Below are 24869 nucleotides of genomic sequence, written 5' to 3' on the forward strand. Positions count from 1 at the left end.
GGGTACCGGGTCCCCAGGCTCTTCCGGCGGCTGCCCACTCCCAAGGCCCACCTCTGGGCAGTGCCTTGCGCTTGGGGCTGGCCAGCGACTCGGGCATGTGTGTGCGTCTGAGGGGCTCAATAAAGAATCCGGGGCAGTGTGTGCGGGCAGTCGGGACGCTCACCCCCTCCACTCACCCTCCTGCGGTGCCCGGGGGCTCTGCACCCCCAGCGTCGTCCCCCTGCCCACACTGCTTGCTCGCTCCGGGGCCAGTGCGCCAGGTGCCCGGAGCTGCCCCGTCCCAGGCCTCAGCATCGGCGCCCCCTTCCTGGGCGGGCAGCGGGCAGCCCCGCATGCACCTGGAGTGGACAGTGCGGGTCTGCGCTCGCTTCCAGCTCAGGTACCCAAGCGGCCTCCTTGCCGCGGTGTGGACTTAACGTGGCTTAGCCAGCGGCGGTCCTGGGGCCCAGCTGCAGCCCTCTGCATCACACGTGCACACGGACACGACACGTGCGTGCCGGACACAGAGGCACGCGTCCAGACGCCGACACGCGCACGCACATGCCCGGGTGCACGCAGACTCGCGCGCGCACACGCACCACACCCCATGCACCACCCGCTCCACGAGGGTCCCAGCAGCTCATCACCCCACATCCCCCCCCGAGCAGCAACAGGCGGCTCTGGGGGTCCCCAGGCCCCTCAGTGTCAGGGAAAGGAGGAGTCCGTGAGCGCGGACTGGGCGTGCAGGGGGGCTGGACACTGGGGAGCCGGTGACGGGGACGGGGAGGTCCAGGGTCTGGGCTCTGGGGCTCCGGGGCGCACAGACACGGGGCCCCCCGGAAGGGAGGCGCCCCCGCTTAACCCCTCCCCGGGAGCGGCGCGGCGCGGGGGGCTCGCGCGGCCCCCACGGGCGGTCACGGGAAGGTCACGAGGCGGCGCGGCCCGCGCGGCCGCTCGAGCCTTCCAGAAGGCCCCGCCCCGGCTCTGACGTCGGCGCGGGCGCGGGGGGCTGGGCGCGGCGGAAGCGGCGCTGGCGGAGCTGGACGCTTCGGACCCCGGACGGCGAGCGCCGCGCCCAGCGCCGGGGGTGAGGGCCGGGGCGGGCGATCGGGGCGCGCGGGCGGGCGGGCGGGCGGGGGGCGCGCGCGCGCGGGGCCGAGCCTCTGGCCGGCGCCCCCGGCGGGGGGCGGGGCGGGCCGGGGGGCGGGGAGCCCCGCGCCGGAGCCGGGCGGGCCTCCGCCGTGCGTGGGGCCCCGCGGGACACACATTCCCCCGCGCGCACCGCGACACGCGCGCATGTGATTACACACGCCGCCGCCCCCGCGCCAGGCCCGCCCGAGCTCCGCGCCCCGCTCCGCGCCCCCCGGACCCCGCCGCCACCCCGCGCGCTGGGTGAGTGCGCCGGGCCGGCGGGCAGGTGGACGCAGGGGCGCGCGGCCAGCCCGGCGGGGAGTGGCCGCGGCGGCCGAGGGGGTGGCGGGCAGAGGGATGAAGAGCGGCCGTGAGTCAGCCGAGGATGCAGCCGGGGCACGGGGAGGATGTGTGCGAGGCGCGGGGGGCGGTGGCGGGGGTGGGGGGCAGGGCTGGCGGGCGGGGGTGCGCCGGCCAGCTGCCCGAGCCCCCCGCGAGGGGACTCGGCTGGACACGCCGCCGGGCCGCTGGCCCCGGCCCCCCGCGTGCATCTCCTGCTTTAGGCGAGAGGGCGGAGGGCCGCGGGCACGCATCCCCCCGGTGACCCCCGGACAGACGGGCGGGAACGCGGAGGTCTCGGGTGGACACTGAGACGGGAAGGGGAAGAGACCGGGGGGCCGCGGACGGGCCCAGCTGGCCGCCCGCAGCTGCGCTGCCCGCCTCGGGGCCGCCGGGAGCAGGCGGGGTCCGTGCGCGGGATGAGACGGGGCTGCTAGAATTGGGGGGCGCACGGCCTCTCCTTGACCCCCGACCCCAGGGCGGGGCCCTCCGGCCCCCTGGACCGCGGGGGCAGGGTGGGTCCTTCCTGCCCAGATGTGGCGGGGACTGGCCCGGCCCGGACGCAGCGGGGCCCGGAGCGCGGCGTCCACAGGTGGCTGCGCCGGGGGCCTCCCGGGGCCGTGGGGGGCTGAAGGAGGGACGGAGGGAGGGAGGGAGGTGTGAGCGCGCAGCAGCTCGGACGGATGCGCGGGCTTCCTGGCGGCCCGGGGTCCGGTTCCGGCCCCGCATCCTGTCCCCGCGGCCCCGCCCAGGTCCGTGTCCTGCCGCCGGCGCGGCTTCCAGCGGCTCCTCCCGGGACCAGGAGCGCCTGCGGCGCGCGGAGGGGGGCTCGGAACCCCGAGAAGCCCCTGGGGACTGGCCAGCGGGAGACTTGTCCTGGCGAGGCGCAGCCGGCCACGCCTGTTCCCCGTCCTCCGTCCGGTTACTCACCCGCCACCCCTCCCGGCCGGGCTGGCCATTGTCCTGGCGGCGGTGGGGGCCCCCACCCCCCAGAACCGAGGTTGCCATGGTTACCGCTGAGCCCGCTGAAGCGCCTCCTGGGCACGTCTGCCCCTCCCCCTCGGCCCCCTCCTGTCCCCTTCCCGTGCGCTCCTTGCGCCCCGACCGGGGACAGCCGCCGTGGCGGGTGGGGGCTGGGCCGGCCCGGGCGCCCGGACTTGACCTGATTTCTGGGGGTGGGGGGACCCCGCTTCACCCCCCGCCGCCGCTGGGGGGGCGTGCCCGCGCCGCCGTGCCGGGGAGGGGGCTCCTGGATGGGTGGGTGCGTGCCGGCCTGGTGCTCCGGGTCCGGCGCCCGCGCGCCCACCTGCTCCCGGGGCGGACGGCCCCCCGCCCCTCCCCCAGCAGCCTGGGAACTGGGCAGGGGGCCAGGGCCGGCTGCTTGGTATTCTGGGGCGCGGGGGCCGCGGGCACGGCTCCCGGGCTGGGCAGGGGGCGCGCGGGGGGCCCGGGAGGGGAGTGGGCGAGGGAGAACAGGCGCGGCACAGAGCTGGGGTGGTCCCGGCCTCCCGCTCCCCCGTCGCCTCCCTGGCCGGGAGTTTTTTTTTTTTTGGTTGTGTGTGGGGGGGTTGGGCCGCTGGAAGGCGGGGCGATTCTGGGGGGACGGGGAAGCAGCGGGAGGCGAGCGGTTGCCATGGCGACTGCCACCTCCGTCGGGGAGCTGCTGGCAGGGCGATTGTTGGGGGGACGGACGGACGGGGGAGCGGCGGTGGCCGCCCCGCCAGCCCGGCACACCCTCCCCGCCCGCCCGCGCAGCCATGGCCGAGTACGGGAGCCTCCTGCAGGAGCTGACCGACAACATCACGGTGGAGGACCTGGAGCAGCTCAAGTCCGCGTGCAAGGAGGACATCCCGAGCGAGCGCAGCGACGAGATCACCACGGGCAGCGCCTGGTTCCGCTTCCTCGAGGCGCACAACAAGCTGGACAAAGGTGCCCGGCGCGGGGCGGGAGGGCGCGCGGGAAGGCGCAGGCGGGGCGCACGGGACGCAACAGGGCGCGCGGGACCGGGCAGGGCGCAGGGCGCAGGGCGCAGGGCGCAGGGCGCAGGGCGCGGCGCCCCCAGCCCCGCTGACTCCCGCCCGCCCCCCCCGCAGACAACCTCTCCTACATCGAGCACATCTTCGAGATCTCCCGCCGGCCCGACCTGCTCACCATGGTGCTGGACTACAGGACCCGCGTGCTCAAGATCTCGGCCGAGGATGAGCTGGACACCAAGCTCACCCGCATCCCCAGCGCCAAGAAGTATAAAGGTGCGCCGGGGCAGCGGCTGGGGGCGCCCGGCGGGGGGAGGCGGGCCGGGGGGGCGGGGGGCGTCCCAGCACCCCCTACTGTGTCCGCAGATGTCATCCGGCAGCCGTCCGAGGAGGACATCATCAAGCTGGCCCCGCCGCCCAAGAAGGCCTGAGGCCGGCGCCGCCCTGGCCGGCCGCGCTCACTAACAGCCCTAACCCCGTGCGTGTGTGCGCGTGCGCGCGCGCGCCCCGGCTGTGTGTGTGTCTGTCTGTCTAGCTCTCCTAGGTCCTCTGGGACGGGGTGGGGGGCGGGGCGGGGGCGGGCAGGGCCCCTCGGCACCTTCACCCCTGCTTAGACTGTTGTTGCACGTGCCAGCCCTGGAGGGGAGGGGCGGGGGTCCGGCTCGCCGGGGCCCCCTCGAGGCCCCCGCAGGAAGGAGGGCAGCGGACGCGTCTCCTTTGCACTGATCCCCGCCCGCTCCCCCGCCCGACCGTGCTAACTGTGTGTACATATATACTCGACATATATGTATATTAAACCCGCACTGCCAGCGCGCTGTCCCCGAGTCCTGACTTCGGCCCCGAGGGGGCACCCACCGGGTGGGTGGGTGGCCGGCCGGCGACTGCGCGCAGGCGGAGAGGCCAGGCCCGTCTGACCAGCAGGGCGCCCGGTGGCCTCCCCGTGCCAGGCGCGGCCAGCCCAGGCCTGGTGTGGGCGGGCGGCAGGCAGGGGGGGACAGGGGCGCGCGGGGAGGGGCTGGGGGCGACCCCTCCCCTCCCCGAGCGCGCGGCAGGAGGCGGGAGGCGTTTTGCTCGCGAACGTCTTTATAGATATAAAACAGGCCTCTAGTGGGGAGGGGCGCGCTGCCCTCCGCGGGGGCGGGGGCGGAGGCGGGTGGGGGTGGGGTGGGGGTCGCGCTGGTGGGGGCGCCGGGACAAACCAGGAAACGGTCCAAAGACAAAAAGAAAGGGCCCAGCCGCCAGTCCTGTCCAGCGCGCGCCGCGCCCCCACCCGAGGGGCCCCCTCCCCCCAGCAATCCAAGCAGGCGGCCCGGGGCGGGCGGGGGGCGCGTGTCCACCGCCGGGCCTGGCGCGCGCGGCCTTGGGCGGCCCGGCCGGCTCCTCGCGCCCAAGCCGAGTCCAAAGTGCGATTCTGCCGCTGGGCCGCCCGGCCCCGGCTGCTGCGGGCACGTCCTGCCCGGGGTGGGCTGCGCGGCGGCCGTGGGCCCGTCCGGCCCGCGGGGCTCAGGAGGGCATGCACTGCACGCGGTCGGGGCCCTCCTCCTCGTCCGACGAGCTGGGGGAGTCTGAGTCGGCGTCGGTGGGCACCAGCCACGGCTCTCGCCAGCGCTGTGGAGGGAGCGCAGCGGTCAGCGGTCAGCGACGCCGGCGGGTGGAGGGTGTCCGGCCCCGCCCCGGCCCCGCCCTGCGCACCCGGTGGTGGCGTCGCTGCCGCAGGTGGTGCATGAGGAACCAGAGCATGTGGCTGTCGAAGAGGTCGGCGTGCTGCAGGCTGTCCTCGTCCCGCTCGCGTTTGTTCCTCTTCATCACCTGCGGGCACACGGGCGGCGCTGGCACCGGGCACCCGCACACCCGCGGGGCCCGAGACAGCGCAGGCATGGGGGGGGGGTACACTCACGTCCTTGAGCCCCGCCAGCTCGGTGGACGCCTCGGCCGTGGGCGCCCAGATCTTCACGTCGTGGTCGAGGCCGCTGGTGGCCAGCACGGGCAGGTGGGGGTGGGGCTCCAGGCAGTTGACCTGCCAGGGACATGGGCGGCGGCGGCTCAGGGGGTGGGTGGCCCAGCGGTGCCCTCCGCCGGCCGGGCCGCCAGGCAGAGACCCACGGCAGGGAAGGGGGCGGTGGGAGCGGCACCCGCCCCTCCTGCAGGAGGCGGACAGGGCGGTCCTGGAGGGTCCCGGGACGCCCACCCCTCTGCAGCACCCACACGGTGACCCCGAGTGGCCCCACACGAGGCCTGCCAGCCTGTCCCGCTGGGACCGCCAAGGCGGGCGTCCGCCCCAACAGTCCAGCGGCCACGCACGTGAACCCCTGGGTCCAGGTGGACTCGCAGGTGCCATGCTGGGCACCGTGGTCGCCAAGGCTGCACTCACCACACCGCCCTTGTCGCCCTCCATGAACTGGACGATCTGGCAGGACTCCTTCTCCCACAGGAAGACGTGGCCACAGTCGCTGCCGCTGACCACGAACTCGCTCTTGGGGCCGTAGAAGTTGACGCCTTTCACTGGGGGCGGGGAGGAGAGCCACATGCAGGCGGGGACGGGCAGGGCCCCAGGACGGGGGTGCTGTGCACAGCTCCAGCCTCGCCCGCTGCAGCAACTGCAGCCCCCAGGGAAGGCGGCACCCTGGCCGCACCCCCCAGGTGTTCAGAGCAGAGTGTGCGTGTATACGTCTGTGTGTGTCCGTGTGTGTGCCTACACTTGTGTGGCACGCGCGGCCCCGGGCGGCTCACCCGTGGCGTTGTTTCTGTGGCCCTTGTAGCGCTTGGTGTACTGGGCCCCGTCGCTGTGGGCGGAGCTGAAGAGGTAAATGTCTTCGTCGTTGTAGCTGGCCAGGAGCTCTGCGGGACGAGAGCACGGAGGGGCCGGCTGACGCGGCGGGCGGGAAGCGCCTCTCTCGACCCCGGGCGGCGAAGGGGGTGGGGGAGGGTGGAGGCGGCACACCACGCACCTGTGCCATCGTGGCTGTACACCAGACAGGTGATATTGGCCTTGGACTCACTGTTGACCTGCGAGGGGAGCACCGCGGCTGAGCACTCCCGGGGCCCCGCCACAGAGGCGCCCCCCAGCCCTGCCCCGCCCCGCGCACCAGGTGGTGTGGACAGAACTTCTTGAGCACGCCGTTGTTCTCCTTCTCATCGATCCTCCTCTGGTCGTAGATCCTGCGGGGGAAGCCGGGGACGGCCGGGTCGGCACCCCCGTGCTCGGGCCGGCCTGCGGTGGGCACCCGCCTCGCCCCCACCCCGCCTGCTCTCGGTCAGCCCGGCCCACCCCGGCCTGTGTGCTGTCCCCGGAGAAACACGGTTCCCCGGCACTGCCAGGAGTGGCCGGGCCGGGTTCGGGCCGGGCAGAGAGAAGCCCGGGGCGGCCTCAGCCCGCCACACCTCACCTCACAAACTGGTCTCGGCCGCCCACTGCGAACTGGTGGGTGTTGGCGGGGTCCACAAAGATGGTGTAGAGCCCCACCTTCTTCTCCTTCTCCTTCGTCACCACCAGCTTCCTGGGGGCAAGAGCAGAGGCGAGTGCTCGCAGGAGAACAGTCTTGGTTCTGCTCACGAGCCCACCGCCCGGGGCACACACATCCCCTCCAGGGCACAAAAGCCTTCCCGGGGCTCCGCGTGCTGTCATAGGCGGGAAGCCGTGGGAGCAGGTGGGCCGGGGGTCCTGAGGAGGCCCCTGAACCTCGCAGGGCGGGGCTGGGGAGACGGTTCCTGGCCCCCGACACGGCACCCTGAGGCCCCTAAAGCAAACGATCAATAAGCACCTGCAGGGACTGTCCAGGGGCAGCCCCGTGTCCCCCCCGGGACAGGACCAGAGAGCCGAGGTGGGAGGGAGACTCACGAGGCTGGCCGGTCCTGCCGGAGGTCGATGGTGAAGACCACGGCGTCCTCCCCCGCGGAGAGGAAGGTGCAGGGCGAGTCGGGCTCCAGGGCCAGCTGCGGGGCAGGTGGGGCGTGAGGCCCAGGGGGCGGGCTCAGGCGGGGCCTCGGGGCAGGTGCTCCAGAAACCTGGGCTGCCAGCGCTGCTGCCCCCTCACCCACCCACCCCGGGAGAGGCCGGCGTACGATACCCCCACCCCGTGCCCCGCGCTCGGGTCCGGCCCCTCACCTTGTGGGAAGCCCCCTTGTGCTGGGCCACACGCTTCGTGTTCTTGCAGCACTGAGTGGCCGAGAGCTCGGCCACCCGCACCTGCCCGTCCCGGGCGCACATGGCCAGGGTCGAGTCCCCGCTGTTCGGGAGGAACTTGGCCTGGGGTCAACAGGACAAACGGAAGTGAAGCTGAGCCAGGGGAAACCGAGGCAGCAGTTAAGCCGCGGAGCTCCTAGGCCCGGACACCGACCGGCTCGTGGCAGGGGCGGGAGGCTGAGGGGAGGGAGAGCGTGCGTGGGGCCGGAACGGGAACCAGGAGGAAACGCGGGGCTGCCGCCCTCCCAGAGGAAGGGGTCGGCAGGGGGTCCCGGGGCCCGCGCGGCTCACCTGGAAGACGTTGCTCTTGTGGCCGCTCTCGAAGTCCAGCACGGGCCGGCGCCGCACCCAGTCCCAGACGAGCACGCGCAGGTCGTCGCTGCCGCTGGCCAGCCAGGTGCCGCGCTGGTTGAAGTGCAGCGTGTTCACGCAGCCCGTGTGGCCCTCCAGCCCGTGCTGCAGGCGGAAGCGCTGCACGAAGACGCGCGCCCCGCAGGCCTCGCGCACGAAGCGGGCGCCGCCGCCCAGCGCCCGGGCCCGCAGCGCCGGCAGGGCCCGCCAGCGCGGCCGGGGCAGCGCCCAGGTCTCCGAGGACACCCAGTCCTCCAGCGCCCGCTCCTCGTCCGACGAGTCCTGCTCCCGGCTGGGCCGCTTGCGCAGCGCCCGGCGCCGGGGCCGCGGCGGCGCGGCGTCCTCGTCCTCGTCGTCCTCGTCGTCCGAGGGGCCGGGCGCCTGGCTCTCCTCCGTCACCGAGTAGTGGCCGGTGTCCTCCATGCTGTCCGAGTCCTTGTCCTCCCCCGAGCTCTCCGTGTCGGAGCCGCGGCTCTCGGTGCTGGCGCGCGTGGGGCCGCCCTCGTCCCCCACCAGGCTCAGGCTCAGGTCGGACGCCTCCACCTCGATGCCCGACGACGTCTCCCGGCCCTCCTCCGCCCCGGACATGTCCTCGGGGCTGCTGGACAGGCTGCCTGCGGGGGCAGAGCGCGGGCGGGCGGGCGGGCGGTGGGCGCGGGCAGACGGGCCGAGGCAGCAGGGCGCGGCCGGCCGGCAGACGGAGCAGCTCGGGACGCGGCACGGCCAGGGCGCACGGCCGTGGAGGAAGCCGCCTCGCCCCCCGAGGTCCCGACGTCCAGGGAACGCAGGGAAGGACGGGGCAGGGACCTGCTCGGGGTCGAGTCTGGCCACCTCGGCCCCAGGACGGCACGGCGGGGCCCCGAGACGCACCCATGGCGCACGTGTGCACGCACGCACACGCACCTGCACCGGCACCCACTCCCAGCACACACGCCAGAAGCACCAGCTCCCCCAAGTGTTTGTGTGCATGCACACATGCACGCGTGTGCGTGCACGCGTGTACACGCACATACGTGTGCACGCACACAGGCACAGAGCGTCAGAGGCGTGGTGCTGCCGTCAGCAGCAGGCTCCTCTGTGGGGACGAGGCCATGCCAGCCTGGAGGGGAGCCCCACGCCCCCGCAGCGCCGGTTGGCACGTGCCCAGACGTGACCGGCCAGAGCCCCCACCATCCGGGCGCAGGGCCGAGCCCACATCTCAGCCGGGCCCTCGTCCCCACCGTAGTCAGCGGCACCTCCTGGCAGGCCCCCCGTGCGGCGGGCAGCATGGCCCGGCCAGCTGGCACTCACCATTCGCCAAGTCTGTCTTGCCATCTGCGCTGCTCCCTTCCATGGACATCCTGAAGGCCGTGGACGCAGCCGCCCTGGGTTCGGGAGAGGAAGGAGGCGAGCCATCAGGAGGGGCGGGAGGACTCGCGGCCAGAGTCCCCCCCGCTCAGCTGCCCACGTTGCCACTGGACCATCGGCCCTCTCTCCGCGAGGCTCCTGGGCGCTGGTTCCCCCCCCCAGCATGCGTGGACCCCCAACCTCCCCCGGACACGCCCCGTGAGGCCCTGGCTGCCCAGAGCTGGCGCCATGGGCAGAGAACAGTGTCGCTCACAGTTGGTGTGTGGGCCTTTCAGCGCCCGGACAAAGGCCCTGCTGAGGACGGAGCATCACCGCCCCGTCCCCGGGCCCAGCGGCCTCCACGCTCTCAACGGCCCTTTCATTGCTCCCACGAGCCGCCCGGAGCAGGCGGCGGTCCTTCCCCTGCACCCCGAGCGGGTCCTCGGCCGGGAGGAACGCCGGCCCGGGTGTAGCCGCGGCCCAAGGGGTCCTGCTCATCTCCAGGGAATCTGGCGCGCAGGACGGCCGAGCCCCAGGACGGGCAGCTGTCACGTCGGGGCTGACCCGGCCTACAGCACATGCCCTTGGCCCGGGGTCTCCTGTCCGTCTGGAGTGGCCCCTGGCCCCGGGCAGGGCCCCCGGGAACCAGCACGGCCGCGTGCGGGCACAGACGTGGGCTCTGGCGCCACCCAGTGGCTCCCGGGTGCCCCACAGGCCGGCGGTGCCAGACTGGGCACCAGGGGCTGGAAAGGCCCAGCCAGCAAGGACAAACCCCGGAGGAAGAGGCACGCGAGCTCACGCCCTCTCGGCCACACGGGCTGGACCGCCCCGCGGAGCTCGGCAGGACCCAGCAGTGCACGGGCCACGCTTGGTGCCGGGGAGACCCCGGCTCTCGGGGGGCTTCGTGGGGGAGCTGGGAAGGCACGGGAAGGGGCACCCCGACTCTGAGCGTGCGCGCCCCGAGCTCCGACGGTCAGGCTGGCCAGCGGGTCTGGCCCCTGCTCAGTGCAGCCATTCCTACCCCGATGGGAAGGAAAAGGGTGAGTGGAGGGGGACACGTCCGGCTCAAGGACGCTGGGCAAGGCCAGGCTAATGAGGGCGCTCTGTGTGTGTGTGTGTGTGTGTGTGTGTGTGTACACACACCAGGAAGACCGTCCCCAGGGCTGGGCCTGCTGCCGCGGCAGAGGCGAAGGGGCAGAACTATCTCCTGCCTGTAAGCCTGCCAGGGGCAGCCGCGTGCACGGAGGAGATGGCAGCTCGGCCTGGGTCCAAACCCCAGCTGGGAAAGTGGGCGCAGACACGCACCGAGGGAGCGGGCGGGAACCCGAGACGGCGGCTGGGCCCCAGCCAAGGCGCCTCACACCTGCCTCCCCCCGGAGGAGGAACCCCGGGCACGGCGGCTGGGGCACAGCCCCGAGGCAGGAGCCGAGGATCCCCCGGGGGCAGGGCCCGCCACACCGGCCACAGCTGGCTGAGGCCCTCTGGGGCCCGAGCACAGCCCCGAGGCCGAGGGTGCAGAGGCCCAGCCCCACGGGCCCCCAGACGCCCACCAGCTCACGGCAGGCAGGCGCGAACCTGAGAGGGGCTGAGAGGGCCCACGAGCCACCGCGCACACGCTCTGCCGTGCTCAGATCAGGGCGCTCGAGCACGCACATATGCACACACACACTCAGACGCTCAGCTCTGCTATGCTGATTGGGGTGCTCGAGTACGCATGCACACAAACACACAAGCACACACACGCAACACAGACACTCAGCTCTTCCATGCTTAGATCAGGACACTTGAGCACGCACTCATGCACGCACACACACACACACACACACTCAGACGCTCAGCTCTGCCATGCATAACTCAGACATACCTGTGCGCACGATGCTGCCCAGCACACACACACACTCTTGATCTGTCCCTCTGTAAAGAAGTGCAGGCAGTCTGAGGACACTGCTGGTGAGCCCCCGGTGGGCACAAGGCAGGCGGTCCCGGGACCCTCCAAGACTCTTGCGAGGGGCCTGGGCTGCTTCCCCAGACGCAGAGACCGCCCCCTCCCCAAACTCCTCAAAGCTGCCACATCTCCCGGGCACAGGTGGGACCTGGGGGAAGGGGCAGGCACAGATGCGTACCCATCGTGGCACGCTCCCCCTTGCCGGTCCTTCTCCCCTAAAAGGCCAGAGGCCGGCCAGGACAGGGCTTCCCTCGGCCCTCTCCACCTCCGGCTGAGAGCCGAGGAATGCCCTCTAACCCGGAAGTGGAAGTGCTGGGCAACGGGCACGGAGATGCCACTCACGGTGTGGGGAGCGCCTGGGAGGACGGAGCGGGGTGGGGGGACACGGCCGGTGCCACCTGCAGGGGCAGCAGAGACCACAGACAGGCTGCAGGAGCGCCCTCCGGCCCCGCGGGGCAGAGTCTAGCGCAGCTCCCAAGAGGGTTAAAATTACACCTGCCCGTGATGCAATGCCTCCCCGGGTGCTGGCCGCCCTCCTGGGGGCCAAGGCGGGAGAACGGGGCGGGAGCCCCCCCGCCCTCGCCCGCCAGACACACCCACGGCCGCTGCTTCCTCAGACCCGCATCCTGGCCCCAGCCCTCACGCCCTGCAAACGGTTAGCTAGAGCCGCACGCATTCTCGGCCAGGGCACCGGACGGAGACTCGGGCTCTAGGTCCATTAAGCACGAGTCGGCGAGACAGAGATAAAACGGCTGTAGGGCCAGGGACGGGCACCGCCACGGTGCCCTGGGCCCCACGAGGGCAGCTCCCGAGACCCAGAGCCCCGACAGCCCCCAAGCCCCGAGCCCGAGCACGAGCAAACTCAAAGACGTGCCAGAAAAGGGGCTGGACCACGGCGTCCCGTGTGGGGGAGGCCCCGGAGGGTCCCCAAGCGACCCGGCACAGCCAGACACACCAGGCCCCAGGCAGACGTGAAGGGTGGCCCTTCTGCGCTCCTCAGGTCAGCGTCCGCGGGCGGCAAAGCAAAAAGGGAAACGCTGGCCGTGAGCATGCACACGCGTGTACACACACACACACACACACGAGTCTCTGTCCCACGCACACGTGTGTGCTACGTGTGTGCGCCTCCCTGACCCCCACCCACTCCTCGGCGCGCCGGCGGCTCTGACTCTTCCAGGCACCTGGATTCCGTGAGGGTGAAGGAAGGAGCCGATCATTTGAGCTCCCTGATAATCAGCTTAAAAACACAAAGCACCTAATTCCACTTCAAACGCCACCTCCAACCCCCAGTGCCGCAGAGCAAACACTCGACCCGCTGCTCCTCCGCTGTCTCCCCCGCCAGCGGCCCCACGCCGTGTTCCGGGGTGCGGGCCGCCGTTGGGGACCGGCCCCTGCCAGGCTGGAGCCCCCCACCCCCACCCCCACCCCGAGGTGCCAGGAAGCTACCCACAGCCCCCCCCCCACCGGCCCGGCTTGCACTTTGCAAGCCGGACATGCCCTCGGGTACAGAGTGACAGACGCTCGAGAGTCGCCGGTCACCTGCCCACCACACCCAGGTGCAGCCTGAGAACCGGCGAAGGTGGCGGCTCACCTATCAGGCCGGCAGGCCCCAGAGGGAGAGCTCGGCCCCCCAGCCTGAGCACCGAGTGGTCACGGCTGCTAAAACGCCCCATCGGGCGACGGGGACCAGCTCCTGGACGCCCCCCGCATCCGCCCCGCAGCACGCTAGCTAGAGAGAAGTGTCCACCAGCTGGACTCGCTCACCGTCCCGGGCAGGAGCCGTGGACGGCTGCCTGGTGCCGGGAGGGTCAGGCCTCCTTCCACGAGGACCTCAGTCCCCCGCCCTCCCCAAGGCACAAGCCTCCCGAGACGCGGTGCCCGTGTCCCCCCAGGGCTGCCCACGCTGGCCCCGGGCACTCACCGGTCCCCCGCTGGGCCTCGCTCTGTGCCTGGACCAAGGTCAGCTGCGGCCACGGGGAAGCGAAGTTGCAGGGTGGGTGCTCCGGACACGAGGTCCTCGCTGGGAGAAGAAGAGGGTCCCGGAGGGGTCCAGGCTCCGGGCAGCGCCCGGTGGGGTGGGGGGCCCTGCGGACAGAGAGGGGCCCGGGTGACGTGTCGCGGGATCGCGTTACCTGGCCGCCCGCTCAGGTGTGCAAACAGACACCGGGCCACGGGGCCGACGTGGCCACGCGCGCCCCCACCCCCCGTCCCCGTCCCCGGGGACGCGCGGGGGTCGGGGTGGGGGTCGTCCGGGCCAGGCCGGGGGTCGCGGGGGTCCGGAGGCGGCCCAAGGTCGCTCGGGGTCCCTCACCTCCGCGCCGGGCTCCGGGGCGTCGGCTCGAGCGGCACCTGCGGACACAGCGCGGGTGACGCGGGGACCCCCGGGCGCGCGCGGGGTCGGGGGCGCGGGGAGGGCGCGGGCCGGGCCGGGCGGGGGCGGGGCGGACCGGACCGCGTTTGGGTCGGGCCGGGCCGGGCCGGGTCGCGCCTAGATGCGCCGGGCCGGGCCGGGCCGGGCCGGGCCGGGTCGGGTCGGGCCGGGCCGGGTCGGGTCAGGCTGGGTCGCGTTGGGTCGGGCCGGTTCGGGCAGGGCCGCGTCGGACCGCGTTTGGGTCGGGCCGGGCCGGGTCGCCCCAGATGCGTCGGGCCGGGCCGGGCCGGGCCGTGCCTAGCTGGGTCGGGTCGGGTCGGGTCGGGTCGGGCCGGTTCGGGCCGGGTCGCGGGTCGGGCCGGGTCGCGCCTGGCTGGGTCGGGCCGGGTCGGGCCAGGCCGCGTTGGGTCGGGCCGGGTCGAGCCTAGCCGGGCCGGGTCGCGGGTCGCGGGTCGGGCCGGGTCGCGGGGCGGGGCGGGGCGGGGCGGGTCCGGCCGGCGCGAGGGGGGCGCGGGGCGGGGGACGGGGGTCAGCGCGGCCGCGGGGACGCCGGGGACACGGACCGGGGGCGCGGGCGGTCACAGGCGCGGGCGCGGGCGCGGCGCGGCCGCCCGCCTCCCGCCTCGGCTCGTCCTGCTCCCCGCGGCCGCTCCGACCGGCCCCGGCCCCGCCGCCCGCCCCTCGGCCGCCGCCAGCGCCGCCGCCATCTTACTCGGGCCCGCGGCCGCCGCCTCCGCGCGCCGCCTCTGCGCCTGCGCCGCCGCGCTTTGCGGCCCGTTTGCGACGCCGCGCTGCCGGGCGGCGGGGCCGCGGCCAACGGAAGCGGCGCGTGCGCGTGCGCAGCGTGGGGGGTGGCGGAACCGGGAGCACGGGGCGGGGCTTGCCGGGGGCCGGGGCGGGGCTTCTTGTGCGTGGGGCGGGGCTTCCTCGCGTGGGGCGGGGCTTGTCGGGAGCAGGGGCGGGGCTTCTTGCGCGTGGGGCGGGGCTTCCTCGCGTTGAGGGGCTTACCGGGAGCCGGGGCGGGGCTTCCTGCGCGCGGGGCGGGGCTTGCCGGGAGCCGGGGCGGGGCTTCTTGTGCGTGGGGCGGGGCTTCCTCGCGTTGGGGGGCTTGTCGGGAGCCGGGGCGGGGCTTCCTGCGCGCGGGGCGGGGCTTGCCGGGAGCCGGGGCGGGGCTTCTTGTGCGTGGGGCGGGGCTTCCTCGCGTTGGGGGGCTTGCCGGGAGCAGGGGCGGGGCTTGTCGGGAGCAGGGGCGGGGCTTCCTCGCGTGGGGCGGGGCTTGTCGGGAGCAGGGGCGGGGCTTCCTCGCGTGGGGCGGGGCTTCGCCTGCAGGTGCCGCGTCAGCCCACCTGGCTCCCTTCTCGCCGGGAGACTCTGGTCGTGTCCCCCCAGGGAGGATCGTCCAGGGTGCTTCCGGGGAAGAACCCAGGAGCCGGAGCGTTAGGAGGGCCGGGCAGCTGAGCCAGGTCCGACCCCGCCATCCATATGGTTCCCCCACCCCCACCCCCCTGGAATGCCAGGAGTAACCCCTGAGCATCGCCGGGTGTGACCCCAGAAAGCAAAAAATAAAGAAAAGAACACCCAGCTCGCAAGGGAAACTGCCTCCCCTCCCTATCCCCGTGGCAGTCGTCGCCAGCAGGACAAGGGCAGCGTGGGCCCCTGGTGGCTGCCAGCCCTAGTGGGTGACGGGGGCCCCAACTGTGCTCAGAGGGCCCCTGCCACTGGCCCTGCTGCCCATCACGCCGCTGTCGGCTAACTGCCGCCTACTGGGCCTGAGATGACCCTGGACCCGGGTCCCAGGCTGGGAGGCCAGTGACCCCAGGCAGAGTCTGACCTGCCCGTCCCTGGGCCTCTGAGTGGACCGACCCCACAGCAGCACTGACTTGTGTCCAGCTGGCTCTGGGGTGCTGCCCTTCGCCTCTCCGTCTGTCCTCACCCTGACCCCTGTGACGGCCGGGCCCCAGACCCCGACCCTGCGCCTAAAAGCCAGGCCGGCGGCCACAGCGGCTGAGAGGACGGGAGAGGCCGACAGGAAGAACACAGGCGCGTTTATTATTAGAATGTTTATTATTAGTCAGAGGACCAACCTGACCCACACCGGCCCTTCCCAACCCACCTCCCAGAATCAGGGGCAGAGCCCGGGTCGGGAACTGTCCCCTCATGTCCTCCAGGTGGACGCCCCTTCCTGTGGGCTGCACAGTGGCGGCCAGCAGTGGCCGGGAAGTGAGGGGCCCGGGAGCAGGCGGCTCGGAGGAGACCTGGCATGAACGGTGTTGGGGATGAGAGGGCAGTGGACGGCCGGGGTTGGGCTGGCAGATCACACAGTGCAGGGGGCCCAACGCCTCGCTGCCCTCCATCCCCTTGGCCCACCCCGTGCTCCCGGAGGGCAAAGCTGAGCCGGTCCCCGAAGTCCCCGCCCGAGAAGGGCAGGACAAGGCACAGAGGCCTGGGGGTGAGACCCGTGCTGGGCCGGGGGTCCGAGAGGGTCCCTTCCTTCACCCACTGGGCAGGGGCCTGGCCGGCAGCAGACACCGTGCGCCCGGGGCAGGCCTGGCTCACCCCGGGGCGGGGGGGAGGACGTGCCCTGTGGCAGGGCGGGACTGGAGCTGGTGCCTCACATGGTCACGCACTGCTCGCCGTTGGCACCGGGGGGCCCGGCCAGGTTGAGGGCGTCGAGGTCGAAGTTGAGGCCGGGAGGCTGGAGGCAAGGAAGGCCGCCGGATGGTGACGGCGCCCGCCTGGGCACGGGCCCCGCCCCGGCGTCCCCGGGGTCCCCCGTCCACTCACCATCTCCCCGGCCAGCTCTTTCGGAGGGTGGCCCAAGTCCTGCAGCTGGACAAGGAGGAGAGAACGTGAGATGGCGCCGGGGGGCGAGGGGACGGGGAGGGGCCCCGCGGGGGCCCACCTGCTGCATCAGGTCCAGCACGGTCTCGAAGCGGGCCTTCTGGGTGGCCTCGCTGTCGGCGGGGGTCTCGGCCTCGAACTGCTCGCAGATCCTCGCCATGACGCCGTGCTGCTCCTGGTACTTCTCCAGCTGCTCGGCCGAGAGCGACTCCCGGTGACTCTGCAGCCACTCTGGGTACTGAGGAGGGACGGGCCGGAGACCAGGGTGAGGGGCCGGGGCCGGCGCACCCCCCCCCACGCGCCACCAGGGGGCGACCGGCCTCCCAGCAGGGCCGAGGCCCGGTCCCTCCCGCGGCCGGCGCCAGGCACCTTCTCGGTGATCTCCTTCAGGGACGGGTACAGCACGTCCTTGGACAGCAGGTTCTGCATGATGCCCTGCATGAGGGGCAGGATGCTGCCGTCCCCGTCCCCGTCCCCCATGCCCAGCCCCTCCATGGCCTTGCTCAGCTCCTCTTCGGACATGCCCGAGTTCTGCGGAGGAGGCGGGGAGAGGCGGCTCAGAGGCGGGGGGAGGCGGGGTGGGGGCGCGGGGGGACCCCGCCGGGCCCCTCACCTGCAGGTCGTTGGCGTTCCGGGCGAGCCCACTCAGCGTCTCCTTGAGGCAGGAGGTGAACTCCTGCTGGGAGGTCACGTCGCTGCCTGGGCGGGAGTGGACGGAGCCCGGGTCACCGCGGCCGGCCAGCCGGCTCCTGCCCGCCTGCCCGCCGCCCGCCGGACCGGGAGCCCGGGCCCCTCACCCACCCACTCTCCCCGCCGCCTCGGAGAGCTTCTGGAACTGCTCCACCAGCTGCGGCTGCTCCTCGGCCAGCTCCTTCATGGCCTTCTCGAACTCGGCCGTGGCCTGGGAGGCCAGCTCGCTGTCGAAGAGCTCCTGGAAGAACTTCTCCTGCGAGGCGAACAGGGCGTCCTAGGGCGGGAGGGAGGGAGGGAGGGGCGGGCAGGTCGGCGGGCGCCCGGGGGGGCAACGGGGCCCGACCCCGGCCCCGGCCCGGACCCCCGCCAGGCACGGTACTTTGGCAGTGTCCCCCGGCGAGCGCTTCTGTGGCCCCGAGGCGTCAGGGGCGGTGGCGGGCGGAGGGGGGACGGGCGAGGGTTTGGCTTTCTCGAAGTCATCGAGGGCACCTGTCGGCAGGAGGCCGCGTCCGTGAGGGCTGGCCCGGGCAGTGGTCAGAGCAGCCTCTGGAGGCCCCCCGCTGCTCCCCTCTGCTCTCTCGACGCCCCGGGACCCCTCGCCTGTGCCCTCGGGAGGCCTCGGCTCACCTCGTGGCCGCACAACCGGGCACCAGGGCCCGCCCCGCCAGGCCCGGCGCCAGCACCCCAGGCCTGTGGGCACTGCCAACTTGCGCACTCACTTGGCGCCCCTCCCTGACCCTGTTCTGTTCCTCTGCCCCTGGGCAGAGCGTGGGGTTCATCTCTGCCCCATGAGCGGCAGCCAGAGAGGGGGTGGGGGGAGGGGGTCAGCACGCCGGGACTCCGGGCAGGAGGCCAGTGGCTGAGAAAAGAACATCCACCCCCCCAACCCCCGGGGACACGCTGTCTCTCCCTGAGGCCAACCCGGCTCCCCTTTCTGACAGCAAGGAGGGAGGGCGGTGGGAGCGACTGACTGCGCAGGGGTGACGGGGGGACGAGCAGCCGGCTCCAGGGCCAGAGCGAGGGCCACTGGACAGGGTGGGGGGGGAGGAAGGCAGGGAAGCGGGACAGGGGAGGGGTGAGGCAGGCAGCAGCGAGGGCAAGACGGCAGGGGTGAGAGGTGCAGGGGCGGGTGAGCGATGAAGGCGATGGAGCCGGGGTGAGGGGGTGGGTGGTGAGGGCAGTGGGGCAGGGGTGAGTGGCGCGGGGCAGGGAGCGAGGGCAACAGTGCAGGAGGGAGGGGGAGTGTGGTGGATTCAGTTCCGACCCGGGGAATAGGGCAGGGGGGAGGCAGAGGGGGAGGGGGAGGGGGCCCACCCTGCAATGAACAGGGGCGGGAAGACTCACTCAGCAGGTACCAGCCAGGGACTGAGGTGGGAAGCGTGGGAGCAGGACGGGTGAGGGCCCAGCAGCGACAGGACGGGGGAGTGAGGGAGGGAGGGCAGGCGTGAGCAGGGGTGGGTCTCGGCTGTGACATCGTCAGGGCAGGGGTGAGGGGAGAGGGTCTCGGCTGTGGCATGTCAGGGCAGGGGAACAGGACAGCAGGGGGGGAGGGTCTGGCTGTGACTTGTGTGTGCACATGGGGGACAGGGCAGGGGGGAGGAGGGGAGGGTCTAGCTGTGACCCCTTAGCAAGGGGAGAGGACAGGGGGGAGACGGGGAGGGTCTGGCTGTGACCCCTTAGCATGGGGGTCAGGGCAGGGGTGAGGAGGGGAGAGGCGGGTCTGGCTGGGACCCCTTAGCCCAGGGGACAGGGCAGGGGGGAGGAGGAGAGGGTCTGGCTGTGACCCCTTAGCATGGGGGTCGGGGCAGGGGGGAGGAGGGGAGGGTCTGCCTGTGACTTGTGTGTGCATGTGGGGAACAAGGCAGGCGGGAGGAGGGGAGGGTCGGGTCTGGCTGGGACCCCTTAGCAAGGGGAGAGGACAGGGGGGAGACGGGGCGGGTCTGGCTGGGACCCCTTAGCCCAGGGGACAGGGCAGGGGGGAGGAGGAGAGGGTCTGGCTGTGACCCCTTAGCATGGGGGTCGGGGCAGGGGGGAGGAGGAGAGGGTCTGGCTGTGACCCCTTAGCATGGGGGTCGGGGCAGGGGGGAGGAGGGGCGGGTCTGGCTGTGACCCCTTAGCCCAGGGGACAGGGCAGGGGGGAGGAGGAGAGGGTCTGGCTGTGACCCCTTAGCATGGGGGTCGGGGCAGGGGGGAGGAGGGGAGGGTCTGGCTGGGACCCCTCGGCCCGGGGGACAGGGCAGGGGGGAGGAGGGGAGGGTCTGGCTGGGACCCCTCGGCCCGGGGCAGGGGGCGGCGAGGGGGGCGCCCGGTCACGTGACGCCGCGGGCCCGGCCGGTTCCCGACCGGTGCCGAGCGGCCGGCGGGCGCGAGCGGCCCGAACCGGCGTCGCCGTGAGCCCGGCCGAGCCCCGCGCCGCCCCCGCCGACGGGCCCCCGCCCCCGCCCGGCCCGACCCCCGCCCGCCCCCCGCCCGGCCCGACCCCCGCCCTCACTCTCCAGCAGCGCGTCCAACTCCCGGTCCGCGTCGCCGCCGCCGCCGCCGCCGTCCGCCGCCGCCGCCATCTTCGCCTCCGACTCGCCGTAGGGGGCGGGGCCCGGCGACACGCCCCTTCCGCCCGCCCGGCCAATCGCGGGCCGCCCCGGCGCCGCCATCTTTAAAGGGGCCGGCGCCGCCATCTTTAAAGGGTCCGGGCGCCGCCGCCGGAGGCTCCGGGTCTCTCTGCGCCTGGCCCCAAAGCGGCCGTGCAGGTGCCTGGCACGCGGCCTACGCGCCCGGGTTCGACCCCCGGCACCCCACGGGGTCCCCCCCAAGCCCGCCGGGAGTCGGCCCCGAGCACAGAGCTTGGAGTGATCCCTGAGCACTGCCAGGAGTCAGGAGTGAGCCCTGAGCACAGAATTGGGAGTGAGCACTGAGCCGGGAGTCATCCCCGAGCACAGAGCCGGGAGTCAGCCCAAGCACAGAATTGGGAGTGAGCACTGAGCCGGGAGTCAGCCCCGAGCACAGAGCCGGGAGTGAGTCCCTGAGCACAGAGCCGGGAGTCAGCCCCGAGCACAGAGCCTGGAGTGATCCCTGAGCACTGCCAGGAGTCAGGAGTGAGCCCTGAGCACAGAATTGGGAGTGAGCACTGAGCCGGGAGTCATCCCCGAGCACAGAGCCGGGAATCAGCTCTGAGCACAGAGCCGGGAGTCAGCCCCGAGCACAGAGCTAGGATTGAGTCCTGAGCACAGAGCCGGGAGTCAGCCCTGAGCACAGAGCTGGAAGTCAGCCCTGAGCACAGAATCGGGAGTGAGCACAGCCGGGAGTCATCGCCGAGCACAGAGCTGGGAGTCAGCCCTGAGCACAGAGCCGGGAGTCAGCCCTGAGCACAGAGCGGAGAGTCAGCCCCGAGCACAGAGCCGGGAGTCATTCATGAGCACAGAGCCTGGAGTTGACCCTGAGCACAGAGTCGGGAGTCAGCCCTGAGCACAGACCTAGGGGTGATCCCTGAGCACAGAGCCGGGAGCGAACCCTGAGCACTGCCAGGTGTGGCCCCCAAACCTGAAACGAAACAGTTCTTCGCTCGCCACTTTGTGCCCTGCGCCCGCGTCTTCGTCAGATCTGTCCCCAGAGGACACCTTGCCCGTAAACTCCGTGTCCGTTGAATGGAATCAGGCAGGCGGAGAAGAAGCCGCCTCGGGGCCTGGGCCTGAGCCAGGAGCCGCACCTGGTAAGTGGGCAGTTAAGAGGCTCCGAACAGGTGAGGACGTGGAGCTGGCACGGGTGAAAGGCTGACTCCTGCCTTGCCTCCGTTCCCTACCGCGGCCGACCAGGAACTGTGACTTTCAGCCAACGTCCAAGGCAGATGCCGTGAAGGGCAGCCACCAGGCTTGGCTAATGAACGGACGTTAAAAGGAAGTTTGTGTGTGTGTGTGTGTGTGTGTGTGTGTGTGTTTGGCTTTTTGGGTCACACCTGGCAATGCACAGGGGTTACTCCTGGCTCTGTACTCAGGAGTTACTCCTGGCGGTGCTCAGGGGACCCTATGGGATGCTGGGAATCGAACCCGGGTCGGCCGCATGCAAGGCAAACGCCCTCCCCACTGTGCTATCGCTCCAGCCCCGCAAGTTTGTTTTGTTTTTCTTTTTTGGGGGGCTGGAGCGATAGCACAGCGGGGAGGGCGTTTGTCTTGCACGTGGCCGACACCGCCAACCCGAGTTCGATTCCTCCGTCCCTCTCGGAGGGCCCGGCAAGCTACCGAGAGTATCTCGCCCGCACGGCAAAGCCTGGCAAGCTCCCCGTGACGTATTCGAGATGCCAAAAACAATTAACAAGAAGTCTCATAATTTGTTGTGAGACATTACTGGCGCCCGCTTGAGCAAATCGGTGAACAACAGGAGGACAGTGCTACAGTGCTATTATTAAATATGAAATTCTGCTTGTGCATCACTCAAGACAGATCTAAAAATGAAGATCAGGGCTGGAGCGATAGCACAGCGGGTAGGGTGTTTGCCTTGCACGCGGCTGACACCGCCAACCCGAGTTCGATTCCTCCGCCCATCTCGGAGGGCCCGGCCAGCTACCGAGAGTATCTCGCCCGCACGGCAAAGCCTGGCCAGCTCACCGTGACGTATTCGAGATGCCAAACACAGTGACAACAAGTCTCACACTGGAGACGTTACTGGGTCCGCTAGAGCAAATCGATGACCAACGGGAGGACAGTGCTTCCTGTGCTTTCTTCTTTTTGGGGGGCTTGGAGGTGTGGGCAGGCGGGAGGTGCTTGACCATACCTGGTGGTGGTGCTCGGGAGTCACTCTGAGCTGTTCCAGCAGTTTGAGGCACCGGAGGTCGCTCCCAGCCTTGCATTTTTCTACTTCTGTTTTTTTTTTGTTTGTTTGTTTTTTTGCTTTTTGGGCCACACCCGGCGATGCTCAGGGCTAACTCCTGGCTCTGCACTCAGGAATCACTCCTGGCAGTGCTCAGGGGACCCTATGGGATGCTGGGAATCGAACCCGGGTCGGCCGCTTGCAAGGCCAACGCCCTCCCCGCTGTGCTATCGCTCCAGCCCTCTACTTCTGTTTTTAGCTATAAAACAAAGCTCCCAGTGCTCGCTTCGGCAGCACATATACGAAAATTGGAACGATACGGAGAAGATTAGCATGGCCCCTGCGCAAGGATGACACGCAAATTTGTGAAGCGTTTCGTATTTTTTTGTATAATCGAAACCCAAGCACGAAAATTTGTAAGTCTACAACTGTACCTCATGGTGTCTCACTAATAAAAATTTAAAAAAAAAAACCTCCCGGAAGCGTCTGGACGCATATGCTTATAGTCTAGGTCTCCTTCTCGGAGAACCCGGCAAGCTACCGAGAGTTTCCTGCCTGCACGGCAGAGCCTGGCAAGCTCCCGTGGCATATTTGATATGCCAAAAAACAGTAACAATGATGTGTCTCATTCCCCTGACCCTGAAAGAGCCCCCAATATGGCACCGTTGGGAAGGACAAGTTAGGAGAGCTGCTAAAATCTCAGGACTAGGATGAATGCAGACGTTATTGGTGCCCACTTGAGCAAATCGATGAATAACAGGATGACAGTGAGACAGTGTTTTTAGCCAATCTGTTAGCACCTCTCCTGCCCTCCTGGCCCATGGGGAACACCAATACATGTAGGATAACATTGGAATGTCCTTTCAGCCTTGACGTGACAGCAGGGAACTTAGGTTTATCGGGTTACACCCATCACAGTGCTCCCGAGTCACTCCCATTCCTTTGTTTATCTGTAAACTCTTTTCTGTGTTCTCCTCCCCGACCAGTTAATCACCTTTTTCTCTAATCAGATTCTGTTAGTTGTAAGACCAAATCCTTCTAAGGACACTGAACTTGTAAGTTATATCTTTTGCACACAAATCACACAAATCACAAATCATCCTGTTAATCGTCGATTGCCTCGAGCAGGCCCCAGTAACGTCTCCTTCGTCCTAGCCCTGAGATTATATTCAAGGCTCTTTAGGAGAATGAGACCCATCATTGTTACTGGTATTTGGCATATTGGGTCCGCCACAGGGAGTTTGCCAGACTCTGCCGTGTGGGCATGTTACATTCGGTAGCCTGCCAGTTTGTCCAAAGTAGGAATGAGATAATAAGATGTCATAATAAGATGTCGGTTCCGGGACCTGGTTTTTATAGTCTCTGAGTCTTGGCCGTTGATGGGATTACACGGCGCCAGGGGCCCAGTTGGTGGGTGTGACCCCCGCCTACTGGAATTTGGAGGATCTGGGTGGAGGATGCTCGGCCCAAATCCGAGTAGGCTTGGAGATCTCGGCCCCGGAACCCGCGTGGCTTTGTCCCTCTGCCAGTACCTTCATGTGTGCGGAGAGTGGTCTCAGCATGGTGGTGGCTGGTCTTTTGCACAGTTTACCTTAAAGCAGTGTCCTTCCTGTATGGACACAGGAAGATGGTTAATATTGTGCGTCTGTAACTTGGGAGTTAATTGACTCTGAATAATATTCACTCCTGGACTGCTTTCTCGACTCAGTTGCCTTAGTTCCTAGCACCCCAAGAGCAGGGTCCCAACGAGGGACTGAATGGACCCAGGGCAGGCTCTGAGCTACTCTGGCATCAAAATGGGCCAGGCCAAAGCGCCACCATACTCAACTATAAGTTGAGGGCACGATCAACGACAAGACCAAGACCCTGGTGGGGTTAGGAAGACCACCCTGGCCTGAGGACTGCGGAATATATACTGAGACATCCTCAGGAAGAACCAAACTGTAAGTTTACATCTCTGACTGTGCACATACGGAATGACATTGCTAGAAATATTAGAAGTAGATGTACCACAATTATTTAAGTGGATTACTAGCTGAGGAAAGAACAGACCCTCCTTGGGATCCCACCCGTGAGCGGATCTCCTAGTAATCTGGAGTCACCTCTTTAGATGAGATTTTGTCCTTGAGTTAATCTCCTGGAGGAGTGGCCTTACCCCTCCTTGTTGATTTGTTATTGTTCATAGACTAAGACTGATTGAATAAATGGCAACTGAGCGATAGCACAGCAGTAGGGCGTTTGCCTTGCGCGCAGCTGATCGGGCTGAGGCGGGTTCGATTCCTCCGCCCCTCTCGGAGAGCCCGGCAAGCTACCGAGAGTATCTCGCCCGCATGGCAAAGCCTGGCAAGATACCCGTGATGCCAATATGCCGAACACAGTAACAACAAGTCTCACGATGGAGACGTTACTGGGCCCGCTCGTTCAAATTGATGAACAACGGGAGGACAGTGCGGTGCAATCAGCGACCGGCTTGGTCCTCGTTCTTCCGCTGCCTGCCCATCGCCAACAGCCGTCCTGATCCGGTCCATACACAGCGGCTCGAGAGAGCCCGCGAACATCCTTCTGCGTGCATATTTTTCACAGATGCACGGTACTCTCTCCCCCAACCACCTCTGAATAAACCTGCCCCCATGTTTCGCCCAAGTGAGAGAAGGAATCCGGAGTTCTGACCTCCGTCGGCGATCGAGAATCAGGGACGCTGTCTCGTTTGCCAGGGTGTCGAAAGTCAGATGTAGCCGGACACATAATAACGCGATTCGGAGACGACCACTAGACTAGAGCTGTTACTTCTTCGTCAAGACCCTGAACGAACGGTTCGTGTTCCTGGAGCGAGCAGCTGCCACTGGGCTACACGAGCTCGTGACAGGGATGAACGGAGACGTTACTGGCGCCCGCTTGAGCAGCGCTATGGGCAACAGGGTAACGAGTGATAACACC

The 24869-nt window shown here is 69.6% G+C and overlaps 3 protein-coding genes and 1 non-coding gene across 5 annotated transcripts; 2 read left to right on the plus strand and 2 right to left on the minus strand.

Moving 5' to 3' along the window:
• The first annotated feature begins 923 nt into the window (after positions 1-923).
• PEA15 (proliferation and apoptosis adaptor protein 15) lies at positions 924-4231 on the plus strand. Of its 2 annotated transcripts, none has more exons than XM_056137785.1 (4): positions 924-1066; positions 3205-3378; positions 3543-3698; positions 3789-4231. In XM_056137785.1, exons 2-4 carry the CDS (start codon positions 3207-3209, stop codon positions 3851-3853), a joined length of 393 nt encoding a protein of 130 aa, XP_055993760.1. In that variant the 5' UTR covers positions 924-1066; positions 3205-3206; the 3' UTR covers positions 3854-4231. The 2 variants fall into 2 exon arrangements, with proteins under 2 accessions (XP_055993760.1, XP_055993761.1); XM_056137786.1 differs by lacking the exon at positions 924-1066 and adding an exon at positions 1272-1371.
• A 398-nt stretch (positions 4232-4629) lies between these two features.
• DCAF8 (DDB1 and CUL4 associated factor 8) lies at positions 4630-13276 on the minus strand. The gene is made up of 13 exons (XM_056137759.1): positions 13149-13276; positions 9247-9320; positions 7897-8570; positions 7528-7668; positions 7261-7355; positions 6809-6919; positions 6509-6581; positions 6371-6428; positions 6153-6260; positions 5794-5924; positions 5320-5439; positions 5115-5231; positions 4630-5030 (listed from the first exon to the last, which is right to left on the minus strand). Exons 2-13 carry the CDS (start codon positions 9293-9295, stop codon positions 4926-4928), a joined length of 1782 nt encoding a protein of 593 aa, XP_055993734.1. The 5' UTR covers positions 9296-9320; positions 13149-13276; the 3' UTR covers positions 4630-4925.
• Positions 13277-15663: 2387 nt separating this feature from the next.
• PEX19 (peroxisomal biogenesis factor 19) lies at positions 15664-19699 on the minus strand. The gene is made up of 8 exons (XM_056137788.1): positions 19624-19699; positions 17512-17621; positions 17241-17406; positions 17053-17138; positions 16809-16970; positions 16501-16677; positions 16383-16427; positions 15664-16293 (listed from the first exon to the last, which is right to left on the minus strand). Exons 1-8 carry the CDS (start codon positions 19691-19693, stop codon positions 16210-16212), a joined length of 900 nt encoding a protein of 299 aa, XP_055993763.1. The 5' UTR covers positions 19694-19699; the 3' UTR covers positions 15664-16209.
• A 2511-nt stretch (positions 19700-22210) lies between these two features.
• LOC130045123 (U6 spliceosomal RNA) lies at positions 22211-22317 on the plus strand. Its single transcript, XR_008795524.1, has one exon. It is a non-coding gene; the product is annotated as a U6 spliceosomal RNA (small nuclear RNA).
• Positions 22318-24869: the final 2552 nt, after the last annotated feature.

The sequence above is a fragment of the Sorex fumeus genome, unplaced genomic scaffold (assembly GCF_029834395.1).
Source record: "Sorex fumeus unplaced genomic scaffold, SorFum_2.1 ptg000127l, whole genome shotgun sequence".
In the NCBI taxonomy this organism is placed as follows: domain Eukaryota; kingdom Metazoa; phylum Chordata; class Mammalia; order Eulipotyphla; family Soricidae; genus Sorex; species Sorex fumeus.